Source organism: Heteronotia binoei, chromosome 5 (genome assembly GCF_032191835.1).
Source record: "Heteronotia binoei isolate CCM8104 ecotype False Entrance Well chromosome 5, APGP_CSIRO_Hbin_v1, whole genome shotgun sequence".
In the NCBI taxonomy this organism is placed as follows: domain Eukaryota; kingdom Metazoa; phylum Chordata; class Lepidosauria; order Squamata; family Gekkonidae; genus Heteronotia; species Heteronotia binoei.
In genome coordinates, this window is record NC_083227.1 from 90,605,670 (window position 1) to 90,621,327 (window position 15,658).

Genomic DNA, 15,658 nt, shown 5'->3' on the forward strand with positions numbered 1-15,658 from the left:
GTATCACATCTTCTTTCCACCACCTGCAGTTACTTTTTACTTTTTCCATTCAGATTAGGCTACAGTGAACTATTCCAACATGAACAAGCCCTTGGTGCTATATGGCTGCTGGTGCTGGGTCTAGTGAAAGTTACTCTTAACTCACAGCTCAGTAAATCTATATTTATACTACCAACATGTAAAGACACGTCCTTTCTTTGACTAGTGGTCTTTGACTTATGGCCTTTGACTGGAAAACCAGAGCTTTTACATCTCTGTGTAAACATTTGAAAACAAAATGTTTGCTATATGAAAAGAAGTTTGATTGAAGATCTTTTCCCTAAATAATTGTGGTACTCAATGAAGCGTCTGGTGCTTTGTAGAGGTGTTCCATATTCTTTTTGTGCAGGTGAATGAGACCTTGATGGTATATGGCTTATGCTAGGATGCATAGTTTAAACAAGCACATTTGGGCTAAACAAGCAAGAATGTAAGCTCATGTGTGATTAATGCATAATGTCTGTTTTTATGAAAGTTTTTTTGTATTGTGTTTTGGTATATAAACAATATTCACTCTTTATTTTTTGATGTTTTTGGTTTACCATACAAATAAGAACATAGCTCAGCAGATTTTTAGTCTTAATAGCTGTACAAGATTTTGTAGAAGAGGATGGAAAAATATTTTGTTCAATCTGAGTTCTTCTATGGGTTGGCAGAGGCATATCTTTTGATGACACAGTCTCAAAGGCATTAAAAGACTTGGGCTAAAACCAGTTACAGGAAGTTGTATTGTAATAAGGCACTGTTAAATATTTTAAGGCCTCATGATTTTTTTTTAATGTTAAAATGAACAACTTGATGCTTTCAGGCTATATTTTATTTTCTTTTAAAACATTTTATTGTATTGTGATATATTTAATAACACTTTGATGGCTTCCCCTTAGATGGATGACTTCAGTTACAGAAAGTAATTTTATGCCTGACTGAGGCATGAATGAATAAAGTGCTTGTAATTTTGCTGTCTCATAGCCTTTCATCAGCATAGTGTAGCTGAATCATCTCTGCTTAAAGTGACCTCTGTGGTGTGATGCAACTGCAGTTTCATGCTGCCCTTTGTATCTTACTTGGTAAATGGGTGGTATTTGTGTAATGCTTGGGGGCTGGGGGAAGCATCCTGGAGATTTAGAGTGCACATTGTCTAAAAATTCAGATCTTAAAAGACCGAGCATAGAAAATTCCTATCATTGTGTGTGGATCCACTTGCTTGTTCCTGATCAACAGTCACACTTGCTGAAAACCAACTTTAGTAGGTAGCTGGCTCCATCCCCCCTCCCCCACAACCAGGAGCACTGCAAGTCATCCCTTCTTCTCCCAGCTAAACCTGGTGCAAGAAGAAGAAGAGATTGGATTTATACCCTGCCCTTCACTAGCAGAACGAGTCACAGAGTGGCTTACAATCTCCTTTCCCTTCCCCTCCCCACAACAAGTACCTTGTGAGGCAGGTGGAGCTGAGTAAGTCCTGACAGGAGCTGCTCTTGAGAGGAACACCTCTGTGAGGATTTGTTAGCGACTCAAGGTCACATCAGCAGGTGCATCTGGAGGAGTGGGGAGTCTGTGCACTTAACCATTACACCAAACTCCTGGTAAAGCAAGGAGGTTGACCTCAGAAATCAGAGGGACTGTCCAATCTATACAGTAATTTTTACTTGGTGATACTGGGGAAGGACTTATCACATCCACTGTGTTCCTTCTTCAGAACAAATCTATATAGTTCTCATAGTTGATTTCCACTTATGCAAATATCTGATGTATGGGCCAAGAGCCACAGTTCTTGATTTATTAAACATATATGCTGCTTTTGAAAAGGAAGTGTTTTAAAAACAGTATATAAATATATTTACAACAAGAATAAAATAAAACAATTCAAACATATATAGGGAAGCTATATAGCCAATGAAAATTGGTGACTAGGGTAATAATAAAACCTTCACAATGTGGAACTTGCATATCCTAAGGTTTAGTAGTGGTAGATCCTCTCAGCAACAGGAAGAAGAAGAAGATGAAGATATTGGATTTATATCCTGCCCCTAACTCCGAAGAGTCTCAGAGCGGCTCACAATCTCCTTTACCTTCCTCCCTCACAACAGACACCCTGTGAGGCAGGTGGGGCTGGAGAGGGCTCTCACAGCAGCTGTCCTTTCAAGGACAACCTCTGCCAGAGCTATGGCTGACCCAAGGCCATCTCAGCAGGTGCAAGTGGAGGAGTGGGGAATCAAACCCGGTTCTCCCAGATAAGAGTCCGCACACTTAACCACTACACCAAACTGGCTCTCAGTGGGTCTAAAGCATCCTTTACCTCTTTAATTGATCAGAAAGCAATTGTAGAAGCAACAACAAACAAGTGTATCCAGAATATCAGTGTTTCCAGCCAGTATCACCCTCTTTTTTTCTGAATTCAACTGGATTCTCACATCTGCTTGACTGTTACATTCATTCAGGTCAACAAATGAATGCAGTTAGAAATACTTTCCTAATACTTGAAAAATCTCAGTTACTAGACCACCTAACAAGAAATCCCAGCCCTTTCAGATTGCAAATCAATTTTGGACAAATTTTTGTTTTGTCCTATAGAAAAGTAATTGATGCCCTGGACCAAGGTTTCCCAGGGGTACAACCAATCAAGCCATGTTTTACTCTTACTTTCTAACTGCTATGGAAACCCTTTGATTCTTCTTTGGAACAAAAGAAGGAAGCAGCGTTCTTAAAACCAAAGCAATTGCATGCTTGGTATGCAAGGACTTGATTGCAGTGTCTTGAAAAAGTTTCAGAATAGCAGTTTTCACTTCCAGACTGCTCTCTTTTAGGCTGCTGTGAATTACTTGTGCTCCTAGAAACTGCTTTCACATCCCACTTCTAGCACTCCATCTGAGGTCCTCACTGAATTTTGAACTCCCACTACTGTTCTAGACCTTATTCCTCACTGTTACTTTAGTTCCTTTGGCTCTTACATTCAGCTGCCTTAAACAGTGCCCTTGAAAACTCCCATTTATTTCAATGAACTTTTCTCAGATAAGGTCAGTTCCTGCGAGAAAGACACAATCTTTGGATCTCAGGAAGGTTGTTATGGTAAAGCCAGGGACCTTTTCTCTTCTCTTGTGATTTAATATTGTTATACTTCTTGGATTGGGACAAATGTAAATCAAAAGAAATAAGATGAAAGCCAATTCAAAGAAAAGACAGGACAGGACAGTCTTAAGAGCTATCATTAACAAAGGACATGTGTAGGTTTTAAAAAGTTCCTTCCATTAGTTGGTCAAATTCCTATGGCTTCTAAATACAAATAGCAATGTTCACATAGTCCTAGCATATTGTATAACCTAATAAACACTGAGCATAGTCCACTGAAATCTGTGCAGGTATTCCTAACATTAACTTATGCTGCTGTTGCTTTGGAATGAAGGCCTTGTTCATAATAGTTGGCTATACAGAGTGTGAGTTCAAAGTTTAGAACATAGGAATTCTGCATGTGGCAACCGTATGCCACACCAAGAAAGTTAGGAGGTTCACCATATGAGCAGCAGTAACAGCCCACAGATGTGCCACATGTTACATGATTCCCTACCCCACCTCCTTGCTTGGTGTTACTTGAATCAATCATCGGGACTAAACGAGTACAGGATAGTGATGCATAAGTTAGGCCGTGATGATGGCCCAGCATAGTAGTGATGAGTGATGGACTAACCATCTGTTTTGTCACTAATCCACAATATGCTAGTGAAAGCGACATACATTTATTATTTTTGGCTGGCAAAGTAATTTAAACTTATAGGGATTGGGCTTCTTAGTAATAACAATTTCCCTTGGGGGAAAAAAAGGTTTTACTTGAAATGCATTTGGGATTTTTTTTTTAAAAAAAACTTGTTTCCTGTGTGGCTGCTCCTGTTCTTTTCTGAACTCATGAATTACCCAGGCACTCCATTTCTACTGGCTGTGAATTATTTTCCTTTGTTAATGATAGCTCTTAGGACTGTCGTGCTTTTTCTCTTTGAATTGGATTTCATCTTATTTTTCTGCAGTGAGTTTTTCAATATTGTTGCCTCATGTGTATGTGCACACTCACTCTGTCTCCTTGTCTGTACACAACCAAATAGAATAAATGAACCTGACAACCACAGATATAATCAACCATATAAATGTATTTAGGGAGAAACTGATTTTCTAAATGACATATACATTTTTTTGTCCTTTTGATTTCTTTGTTAGTTTGACTAAAAAGAGGGCGGGCAGACTGCATTATGCTTTCCTTCTGTAATATTTTAAAAGTAAGTGTTTACTCAGACTGTGATCCTCTCACACACATTAAGGCGTCAATCCTATGCTTGTTTACTGGTAGGAATGCCACCCTTCAGGTGGAACATGGGGATTTATTGGAATTACAGCTTATCTCCAGGCCACAGTTATCAGTTCCCCTGAAGAAAATAGATGCTTTGGAGGGTGAACTCTATACAATGAATCCTATACAATGAATCCTATACAATGAATCCTATACAATTGGAGGGTGAACTCTATACAATTTCTTCAAATATATTAGAAGTAGGAAACCAGCCAGGGAGGCAGTGGGGCCCTTGGATGACCATGGGGTAAAAGGATTACTGAAGGAGGATAGGGAAATGGCTGAGAAGCTGAATGCATTTTTTGCCTCCATCTTCACTGTGGAAGATGAGAACTTTTTGCCCGCCCCAGAACCACTAATTTTGGAAGGGGTGTTGAAAGACCTGAGTCAGATTGAGGTGACAAAAGAGGAGGTCCTACAACTGATAGACAAATTAAAAACTAATAAGTCACCGTGTCCGGATGGCATACATCCGAGAGTTCTGAAAGAACTCAAAGTTGAACTTGTGGATCTTTTGACAAAAATCTGTAATCTTTCATTGAAATCTGCCTCCGTTCCTGAGGACTGGAAGGTAGCAAATGTCACCCCCATCTTTAAAAAGGGTTCCAGAGGAGATCCAGGAAATTACAGGCCAGTCAGTCTGACTTCAATACCGGGAAAGTTGGTAGAAAGCATTATCAAGGACAGAATGAGTAGGCACATTGATGAACACAGGTTATTGAGGAAGACTCAGCATGGGTTCTGTAAGGGAAGATCTTGCCTCACTAATCTGTTACATTTCTTTGAGGGGGTGAACTAACATGTGGACAAAGGAGACCCGATAGATGTTGTTTACCTTGACTTCCAGAAAGCTTTTGATAAAGTTCCTCATCAAAGGCTCCTTAGAAAGCTTGAGAGTCATGGAGTAAAAGGACAGGTCCTCTTGTGGATCAAAAACTGGCTGAGTAATAGGAAGCAGAGAGTGAGTATAAATGGGCAGTCTTCGCAGTGGAGGACGGTAAGCAGTGGGGTGCTGCAGGGCTCGGTACTGCGTCCCATGCTCATTAACTTGTTCATAAATGATTTAGAGTTGGGAGTGAGCAGTGAAGTGGCCAAGTTTGCGGATGACACTAAATTGTTCAGGGTAGTGAGAACCAGAGAGGATTGTGAGGAACTTCAAAGAGACCTGTTGAGGCTGGGTGAGTGGGCGTCAACATGGCAGATGCAGTTCAGTGTGGCCAAGTGCAAAGTAATGCACATTGGGGCCAAGAATCCCAGCTACAAATACAAGTTGATTGGGTGTGAACTGGCAGAGACTGACCAAGAGAAAGATCTTGGGGTTGTGGTAGATAACTCACTGAAAATGTCAAGGCAGTGTGCGATTGCAATAAAAAAGGCCAACATCATGCTGGGAATTATTAGGAAGGGAATTGAAAACAAATCAGCCAGTATCATAATGCCCCTGTATAAATCGATGGTGCGGTCTCATTTGGAGTACTGTGTGCAGTTCTGGTCGCCGCACCTCAAAAAGGATATTATAGCATTGGAGAAAGTCCAGAAAAGGGCAACTAGAATGATTAAAGGGCTGGAGCACTTTCCCTATGAAGAAAGGTTGAAACGCTTGGGACTCTTTAGCTTGGAGAAACGTCGACTGCGGGGTGACATGATAGAGGTTTACAAGATAATGCATGGGATGGAGAAAGTAGAGATAGAGGTACTTTTCTCCTTTTCTCACAATACAAGAACTCGTGGGCATTCGATGAAATTGCTGAGCAGACAGGTTAAAACGGATAAAAGGAAGTACTTTTTCACCCAAAGGGTGATTAACATTTGGAATTCACTGCCACAGGAGGTGGTGGCGGCCACAACCATGGCCACCTTCAAGAGGGGTTTAGATAAAAATATGGAGCAGAGGTCCATCAGTGGCTATTAGCCACAGTGTGTGTGTATATATAAATTTTTTGGCCACTGTGTGACACAGAGTGTTGGACTGGATGGGCCATTGGCCTGATCCAACACGGCTTCTCTTATGTTCTTATGTTCTTAATCCCACTAAGGTCCCTGTCCTCCCCAGGCTCCATCCCCAAATCCTCAGGAGTATTCCAACCTGAAGCTGCAAGCCCTACTTCCCACTCCCTACTGGTGGCCTCGGGAGACCTAGCAACCCTATTTATTGGAATAAGCCCCAGGGAACTTCTGGGCAACCTGCAAAGGATTGCAGTTTGTATCAGTCTTGGGGGTGTGGGGGGCGAGAGAGAGAATTTTTTTGTGAGAAATCGTTATAGAATAACATCTGCATGGTTAAATGTCTGACAAAGCATTAATGCAGAATTCTGAAAACTCAGACTAGTGTTTTAGAGACTTGATTGTCTGGCCTAGGGCAGATGGGGAAATGCTGACCCTTAACAAGCATTAAGGAATTGATAGACATGTACTTCAAGCTCTCTGTCACGAATGAATCCTGTCTGTCTCCCATTATCATTGTTTATTAGTACCATTGTCCTTAGTCAATAAAAACCTGGGGGCTATTTGACCCAAGCTTTGAAATGTTGGGATATGTGAAGTTAAATTTCTGTAAAATCAGAGAACTTGAAAAGTGAAAACCTCCAGAAGCCTGTTTAAGTCTGATGAAATTGCTCACAGTGAATGCTTTTCCATATCTACTGACACACAAGGCCTGATATCTGTGTAACCTTTATAACATTATTTTAAAGTGCAGAAACATGACCAGCACTTCCGTTTGTTATATTAAGCAAAATGTAGTTTTGTTGTTTTTTCCCTTATTCTGCTGTGTTGGATGTCAAAAGAGATTTCCTACAGGATTAATACATTTTCTCTATGGGTTTCGGTCTGCTTGTTCTGGTGCCAGACAGCAAGGAGAGGTCACACTTAAATAGATTAGCAGGGGACAGAGAGAGATAAAACCTTATCTGAACTACTGGAATAGACAATACTTTCCATTATGTGCTTGCTGTGGATTGGAAAATAATGAAAAGGGTGTCTAATACAGTGATACAGCTGGCATACAATATAAATCTGTTGACCATACAGGTCTGCTTGATAAATTGTCTGATTCAAAGTAAGGAATGTTGAGGCCCTTTGCCTCTCCATGAACTATAGCTCAGAAAAAAGGAAGGCAAGGCAAGATCTTACCAAAGCAAGGATTCCTCCTACCTTGCCAGTCTTTGTTGGTATCTGTGCCTCTCCAAGCACAGAATTTTTGCCTTGGAAGGGACTGATGGAGAAGAAAGTCTGTGCTGCCATTAAGGTGTCATGTGCTAATGCAGGGACATAAAGCAGCCTGGTCCATGGCTCTTCTGGTCTTCCTTCAACTTGCCTCTTCAGTGTTTGTTAGACGACATTGCCTCCTTAGGAATTCCAAGTCCAGAGCTGCACTAGTAAGAATTGCATGGAAACCAGACATTTGCCTGGTGTTGCTTGTCTCATTCTAGCATTGCAGATATGGGAGAAGCTCTGCCTGGAGGAATTTTGCCTTCTAAACCTTTGTTAAAGTTATAGCAGTGAAGCAATTCAGTATGGTAAACCTGTGCCCCCTTGCCTCTCTGGCCTGTGATCAGTAATTTTGCTTCCAAAGCTCCTGGCCATAGGTTAACAACTTTTCCCTCTGACCGTTTGTTTTCACTTTGTTTACATAGCAAAGGGAGGGAACAAGTTAAATATTTTTGTAGTTACTGGATTCTCCAAGCAGGGGTTGTTTTGTAGAAAAATAGGTGGTGGAGCTCATTAGCATAACTCATTAGCATATGTCATCCCCCCACCAGCCAAAAGCAACCTAGGCCTTGCTCACCTGGGGGTATCCTCGGTGGCCCGCCCCACTGTCAAAAGGCCAGCAAGCCACCTGCCACCCCAAAAAAGGGTGTTGTGGGCTTCTCCAGGGGTTAATGAGGGCTACTGGGTGTGTGGCAAAACTCCTGGTGGCTGACTGGCTGCCCGCTCTTTTAATCCAAGGATTGTTATGCAGCTGCACCTACTGTTCAATGGACAAGGTAGGTAGGAGGAGCTGTCAGAAAAGTTCAGGAGCTGCGCTTCTTTGAGCTCCTGCTGAATTAAAAGCTTGTCTCCAGGCATTATGAGTTGTTTCTGTCAAAGGTGAGGCCCAGGAAGCAGCACCAACCTGGGTGCAATGACAAGAAAAAGGAAAGATTAAGGGACGCAAAGAACACACAAGACAAGGAATGGTGGCAACAGAAATTAATCTCACCTGGAAGCTTCTTACAAGGGGTCTTTATAGCACAACCTGTTCTGACCTTGATAGCCTGGCGGGCTGCTCAAATTGTTGCCACTTACACTGGATATGGTTGTCCAGATAGACTTATTTATTTATTGACTTCATTTATATTCTGCCATTCTCCCTCATGGGAATCCAAAGCTGCCTACATTGTTCTTTCCTCCATTTTATCCTGGCAGCAATTTTGCAAGGTGTGACTGGCCCATGGTCACCCAGCAAGCTTCCATGGCAGAGTGGGGATTCAGAAGCTGGATCTCCCAGATCCTAGTCCAATACTCTGACTGTTGCACCACACTGGATCTCAATTTAGTTCTCCCTGCCATTCATCAGGCTCAGGATCTGCTGTAGGTCTGAGTTCTCACAGAATGGTCATTCAGAGATTGCCTGAGAGTGACCTTCAGTTCTGCTCCTGTAACTGACTAGAAGATGGTCTATGAAGCTCTAGACAAACATATTGTCTGTTTCTGTTTACTGATATCTGAAAATCAGATATGGAGGAATTGAAGAACTACTAAAATATAAAGTTAGCAATGATATTTCAGGGTCTGTTTTTTTAAACAACGACAACATTAATTTGTGGGCAGTTCCTCAGAGTTCATAAAAGTTCTTTTCAGAGGCAGGTTAATGTAGTGTATAAATACATCAAGAGAGAACAGTTCTTGTAGTGAGGCCATAAGGCTGCACTTAGCCTTAACAGTATTAGACATAAACACTTATTATAACACCACACTTTACTCTCTGGCCTCTTTCTTGTGAGAAGGAAAAAATCAGGGACACTGAACTGAAAATATCCTCATACATAGATAAAGTTTCTCATCACTTACAAGGGGGTCAAGAAACATCTGCATGCATAATAGTTCTACTGTCTCCTTGGGTCAGTTTTTTTTTAAAAAAATGGTTAGATATAATTAAAATTAAAAGAGGTTCTGTGCAGTCTGTTAGTTAACTGCAAACTGCTGAATTAAATTTCTCATTCAAAAATAGTTTGCTGGTTTTGTTAGAAGCATTTTAAAAGGGGAAATGGGGTGTGGTAGTGGGCAGGAGAAGAACAACTTATACACTCTAGTGGGATTTTCTTCTTGAGAAGCTCTTGCTCTCATTTTTTTTGTAGAGTTGCAGGAGTTAATGAGCAACTTTGAGATATTCAGAAACGCTAATTTTCTGAAAAGTCAGCAGTGTACTGGCTCCGCTGCTTTCCGTTTTCTTAAAGAACAAGGAATAGTTAATCATTTTTCTTTAACTACGTACTGTTAAGTTAGGAAAAGCAGGATAGTGAACCTGTTTTGCAGTTCTTTTTTTCCACTTGGTCTTTAATTATTGCCTTGATGTGGCCCTCGCAATATAACTGTATAGTGGAATTTGGGTTTATTTTTTAAGACAGGAAATGATAAAGTGCTGTATTTTTTGGTGTGCCTACACCCAGGTGTTCCACTTGGAAAAAAGATAGTAGCAAACTTTTTTAAAAAATGTGTATGAAGATCAGAGGCTCACTTTTTCACAGAGTGAAGTTAACAAGAGAGTGCAGTTCTGCTAACAATCAACTATTCTGGGTATGGAAGAGCTTATGTTCGGCAATGTGAAAATGTAACTTAGCATTGCTCATAAGAGAATCTTGATGGAAAATTGCAGCTTTGTTGTATTTCTTCAGTTTGGAATACCAACAGGATTTTTTCCTTTTTGCCAACTGATCCATAAAACTTTGGCTGGTAGGAATGTCATGGGAAGACAGTAGGATATTCAGTGACTTTGGGGTAAAGGGCTAAGGGAATTCCTGTTTTACTACACTGCTTTTTAGTGTTGTTATTAAACCAGACTCATTTGTACTCAGTGCACTTGCTAGTCCTGCTTGCTGCAGTATTTTTAGGGAGTTCAGGTGGAAGAGAGGTTTGCTTTGGCTCCTGCAGTGATTTGGTCAGCTTGCCAGATGAAAAACCTGTCTGTCATCTTTGATAATCATCATCTACTGCCAGCTGATGCTCTGCAGGAAATTCCTAATTGTTAATTTTGGGGGGGATTTTTTTTTCACTGCCAATTTGACTTACTTTAGGGTTGGCAAGAGTTGCTCTAGGCACTGAGGCAGCCAAGAAAAGTAAGACATTAGATAATGCATGCAGAGAAGAGAGAGGCATTTCTTCTGTTTAGATTTCAACTTGTGTTAATCTTCCATTTTTCTCTTGCTTGAAGTCTATGAATTTTTCTGCGTCTATTAAAAATTGGCTAAGACGGAATTTTGTGAATGTCTGTATAAATGTTCTTGCCATGTATTTTAATCCTTAAACACAGGTTCTAAAGTTTCTACCTCATATTAAAATTCCTTCTTTTCAGACAGGGTTAAGGGGAAATAGAACTTTTCTCCCAGCAGGATGTGACAGTAGTTGCTGTGTTTGGAATTTGCAGGAGCATGCTGCTTTAACTGACATTAGCAGTAGGGGGACATCAGATGCTTTTTGTTGGTTGGGTCCATTAAATGTTTGGCTTATCAGTCACCTGACGAAGTATTTTTTGAGTGTATGTGCTTTGTACACTTAAACCCCATGATTTTCATATATTTTACTTACAGGGAATGCTTCCCACATTGAATTGTCTGCCAATAAACCTCTTCAGGTTCTGAAGATTAAGAACTATGTTTCAGGATACAGGCTCTGCGCAAGGCATTGGTTAGTAGGCCTCACTGTTGTCTTTGTACAAACCAACTGTTCCCTAGCACACACCCAACACTTTTCCAAAGCTGCACAAAATAAAGATTGTTCTAGTGGGAAGCATAAGCTGTATCAGATGTTGCAATAAACTGAGATAAAACAGATGTTTGTTGGCGTTGGACATGACCACAGCTTTTTTGTTATGCTCATGCACTACTGTTGTGCAAAGCCAGTTCAGTGTAGTGGCTAAATGTAGGGAAGCTAATCTGAGAGAACTGGGTTTGATTCTCCACTCCTTCACAAGCACCTGCTGAGTGACCTTGGATTAGTCTCAGTTCTCAAAAGAGCAGTTATCTCAAGAGCAGTCCTCGAAAGAGCTCTCTCAGCTTCACTGCCTCACAGTGTTGTGGGGACGGGAAGGAGATTGCAAGCCACTCTGAGACTCTGAGTGAAGGGCAGAGTGTAAATCTTCTTCTTGCTCCCCCCACCTCTTGTGCAAAGAGCTGGATTGAAAACGTTTTTGTTTGACCAAGTCCCAATTTCCTGTAACATCTGAATCCAGGCAGCTGGGTGAATTGGTGTTCGTTTATTACCTGAACATAAGAGAAACCATGTTGGATCAGGCCAATGGCCCATCCAGTCCAACACTCTATGTCACACAGTGGCCAAAACCAAAAACAAACAAAAAACCCCCAAGTGCCATTAGGAGGTTCACAATTGGGGCTAGAAGCCCTGCCACTTTGCCCTTCCCAAGCACCAAGCAGAGCATCACTGCCCCTGACAGAGAGTTCCAACAATACGCTGTGGCTAATAGCCACTAATGGACCTCTGCTCCATATGCTTATCCAACCCCCTTTTGAAGCTGGCTATGCTTGTAGCTGCCGCCACCTCCAGTGGCAGTGAATTCCACCCTTCACCCTTTGGGTGAAGAAGTACTTCCTTTTATCTGTTCTAGCCTGAATGCTCAGCAATTTCATTGAATGCCCGCAAGTTCTTGTATTGTGAGAAAGAGAGAAAAGTACTTCTTTCTCAACTTTCTCCATCCCATGCTTAATCTTGTAAACCTCTATCATGTCACCCTGCAGTCAACGTTTCTCCAAACTAAAGAGCCCCAAGCGTTTTAACCTTTCTTCATAGGGAAAGTGTTCCAAACCTTTAATCATTCTAGTTGCCCTTTTCTGGACTTTTTCCAATGCTATAATATCCTTTTTGAGGTGTGGTGTCCAGAATTGTACAGAGCATTCCAAATGAGACTGCACCATCGATTTATACAGGGGCATTATGATACTGGCTGATTTGTTTTCAGTTCGCTTTCTAATAATTCCCAGCATGGTGTTGGCCTTTTTTTAATTGCAATTGCACACTGTCTTGACATTTTCAGTGAGTTATCTACCACAACCCCAAGATCTCTCTCTTGGTCAGTCTCTGCCATTTCACACCCCATCAACTTGTATTTGTTGCTGGTATTTTTGGCCCCAATGTGCATTACTTTGCACTTGGCCACATTGAAACTCATCTGCCATGTTGACGCCCACTCACTCAGCCTCAACAGATCCCTTTGGAGTGCCTCACAATCCTCTCTGATTCTCACCACCCTGAACAATTTAATGTCATCTGCAAACTTAGCCACTTCACTGCTTACTCCCAACTCCAAATCATTAATGAACATGTTAAAGAGCATGGGACCCAGTACTGAACCCTGTGGCACCCCGCTGCTTACCGTCTTCCACTATGAAAATTGCCCATTTATACTCACTCTCCGTTTCCTATTAATTAGCCAGTTTTTGATCCACAAGAGGACTTCTCCTTTTACTCCATGACTCTCGAGCTTACTAAGGAGCCTTTGATGAGGAACTTTATAAAAAGCTTTCTGGAAATCAAGGTAAACAACATCTGTTGGGTCCCCTTTGTCCACATGTTTGTTCACCTCCTCAAAGAACTCTAACAGATTAGTGAGACAAGATCTTCCCTTACAGAACCCATGCTGAGTCTTCCTCAATAACTTGTGTTCATCAATGTGCCTACTCATTCTGTCTTTGATAATGGTTTCTACCAACTTTCCCGATGTTGAAGTCAGACTGACTGGCCTGTAATTTCCCGGATCTCCTCTGGAACCCTTTTTAAAGATGGTGGTGACATTTGCTACCTTCCAGTCCTCAGGAACGGAGGCAGATTTCAATGAAATATTACATATTTTTGCAAGCAGGATTCTAGACTGTGGTGTAATTCCAGTGAAGAATCATGGTTTGTGGGCAGTTTGTAAAATCCAGTTCATTCAGGCACCTGTATTCAGATCACATGACTGGAGATTGATTGATCCAGGAAGCTTTCAGCCCAGCTATGCAAATAGGAAGAGGCGGAAGTTGGAAGCATGCAAGTGCGGTGAACAACCTGCATTTTTGTCAAGGGCTGGCAGTCCTCTTTTTATGTTCCCTATGCCAGTTTCGGAGAGGTAGCGGAACTAGAGATCAAATTGCCAACGTTTGCTGGATTATGGAGAAAGCACGGGAGTATCAGAAAAACGCCTATTTCTGTTTCATTGACTACACTAAAGCCTTTGATTGTGTGGATCACAGCCAACTGTGGCAAGTCCTTATACAGATGGGAGTACCAGACCACCTCACATGTCTCCTGAGAAATCTGTATAAGGGTCAAGAAGCAACTGTCAGAGCAGGATATGAAACAACTGATTGGTTTAGAATAGGAAAAGGAGTTCGACAAGGATGTATATTGTCACCCTGCTTATTTAATTTATATGCAGAGTACATCATGCGGAATGCTGGCCTGGATGAAGCAGAAGCCGGAATTAAGATTGCCGGAAAAAACATCAACAACTTCAGATATGCAGATGACGCCACTTTAATGGCAGAAAGTGAGGAGGACCTAAAGAACCTCTTGATGAGGGTGAAAGAGGAGAGCACAAAAGTAGGCTTGAAACTCAAATTCAAAAAACTAAGATCATGGCATCCGGCCCCATTACACCTTGGCAAATAGAAGGGGAAGACATGGAAGTAGTGACAGACTTCACATTTCTGGGATCCAAGATCACTGCAGATGGTGACTGTGGCAATGAAATTAAAAGACGTTTGCTTCTTGGGAGGACAGCTATGGTGAACCTGGGCAGCATAATAAAAAGTAGAGACATTACCCTGCCACCAAAAGTCCGTATAGTCAAACTGATGGTATTCCCAGTAGTAATGTATGGCTGTGAGAGCTGGACTATAAGGAAGGCTGAGCGCAGAAGAGTAGATGCTTTTGAACTATGGTGCTGGAGAAGAATCTTGAGAGTCCCTTGGACTTCAAGAAGATCTAATCAGTCAGTCCTAAGGGAAATCAACCCAGACTGTTCCTGGGAAGGTCAGATGCTGAAGCAGAAGCTCAAATACTTTGGCCACCAAATGAGAAGGGAGCACTCCCTGGAGAAGATCCTGATGCTGGGAAAGACAGAAGGCAAAAGAAGAAGGGTATGGCAAAAGATGAGATGGCTGGACAGCATTACTGATGTAACAAACACGAATTTGAGCAGACTTCGGAAGATGGTGGAAGACAGGAGGGCCTGGTGTGACTTTGTCCATGGGGTTGCAAAGAGTTGGGCTTAACTGTGTGACTGAACAACAAAAATACCAGTTTGTCTGAATGCAGCTTTAGATTTTTCCTGGTATACAGTTTGAAAATGACTGGCACAAGAAGCATACACAATTACTGCAAAAACTTGCATTCATGACACTACCATATAGTATGGTTACAAAAATGTTATCGTAGGATGGCATACGTCATTTCCTCTCCCTATCTCTTACTGTGAAATAAGTTAGGCTGAGCAAGAGAGACTGGGCCAGGATCAGCTAATGAGCTTCATGGCAGAGAGAGGATTTGAACTGGTGTTTCTGATGCCCCAGACAAAGAGTTTTATACCACAATCCATCAGTGGAAAGCATTAATAGCCACAGGTCTTTCCGGCTCTCCCCTACCCCCAGCAGCTACTTCTGATCTCAGGAAAGTTTAATGCAGGCATCACAGGACCCATGTGGAGTAACAGCTTTGCCAGTCAACCATTTCATTGAGAGCGCAGATGGCCCACTTACTGGGAGTGGGCTGAAGAGTGGGATCAGCTACCTTGAGGTTTTTATTTTTTTATTTTTTTAAAAAGGAAGCTCATGTACCACATGTGATTAAAGTCTTCCAGGGCAAAATTCCTCAGCTCATGATATGGCTCACAGATGACTTTGTGAAGATTTTCATTCCCTGGAAGCTATACAAACTAAATTTCTTAGATCCCTATTTGGTGTGCCATGCGTTCCTAATGCCTTTCTTAGAGCAGATCCAGGGTTGATTCTCTTGAAGCATGTGACTGGTTTCAAGCTATATGCTTTTGGCTTTGGCTGAATTTCAGTCCGATTAACCTCACTAATTTTTTACTGA

The 15,658-nt window shown here is 41.6% G+C and overlaps 1 protein-coding gene across 3 annotated transcripts in view; it reads left to right on the top strand.

Moving 5' to 3' along the window:
• Positions 1-15,658, top strand: part of FGD3 (FYVE, RhoGEF and PH domain containing 3) — a 189,235-nt gene that overhangs the window by 16,306 nt on the left and 157,271 nt on the right. For 2 of the 3 annotated variants that reach the window (XM_060239797.1, XM_060239799.1), the window contains exon 1: positions 10,201-10,306. The exons of the other annotated variant lie outside the window; for it this stretch is intronic. In XM_060239797.1, the coding sequence (XP_060095780.1) occupies positions 10,216-10,306 (91 nt within the window). In that variant the 5' untranslated portion in view covers positions 10,201-10,215. Of the gene's footprint in view, positions 1-10,200; positions 10,307-15,658 lie in introns of those variants that run through there. 3 annotated transcript variants of the gene reach the window in all.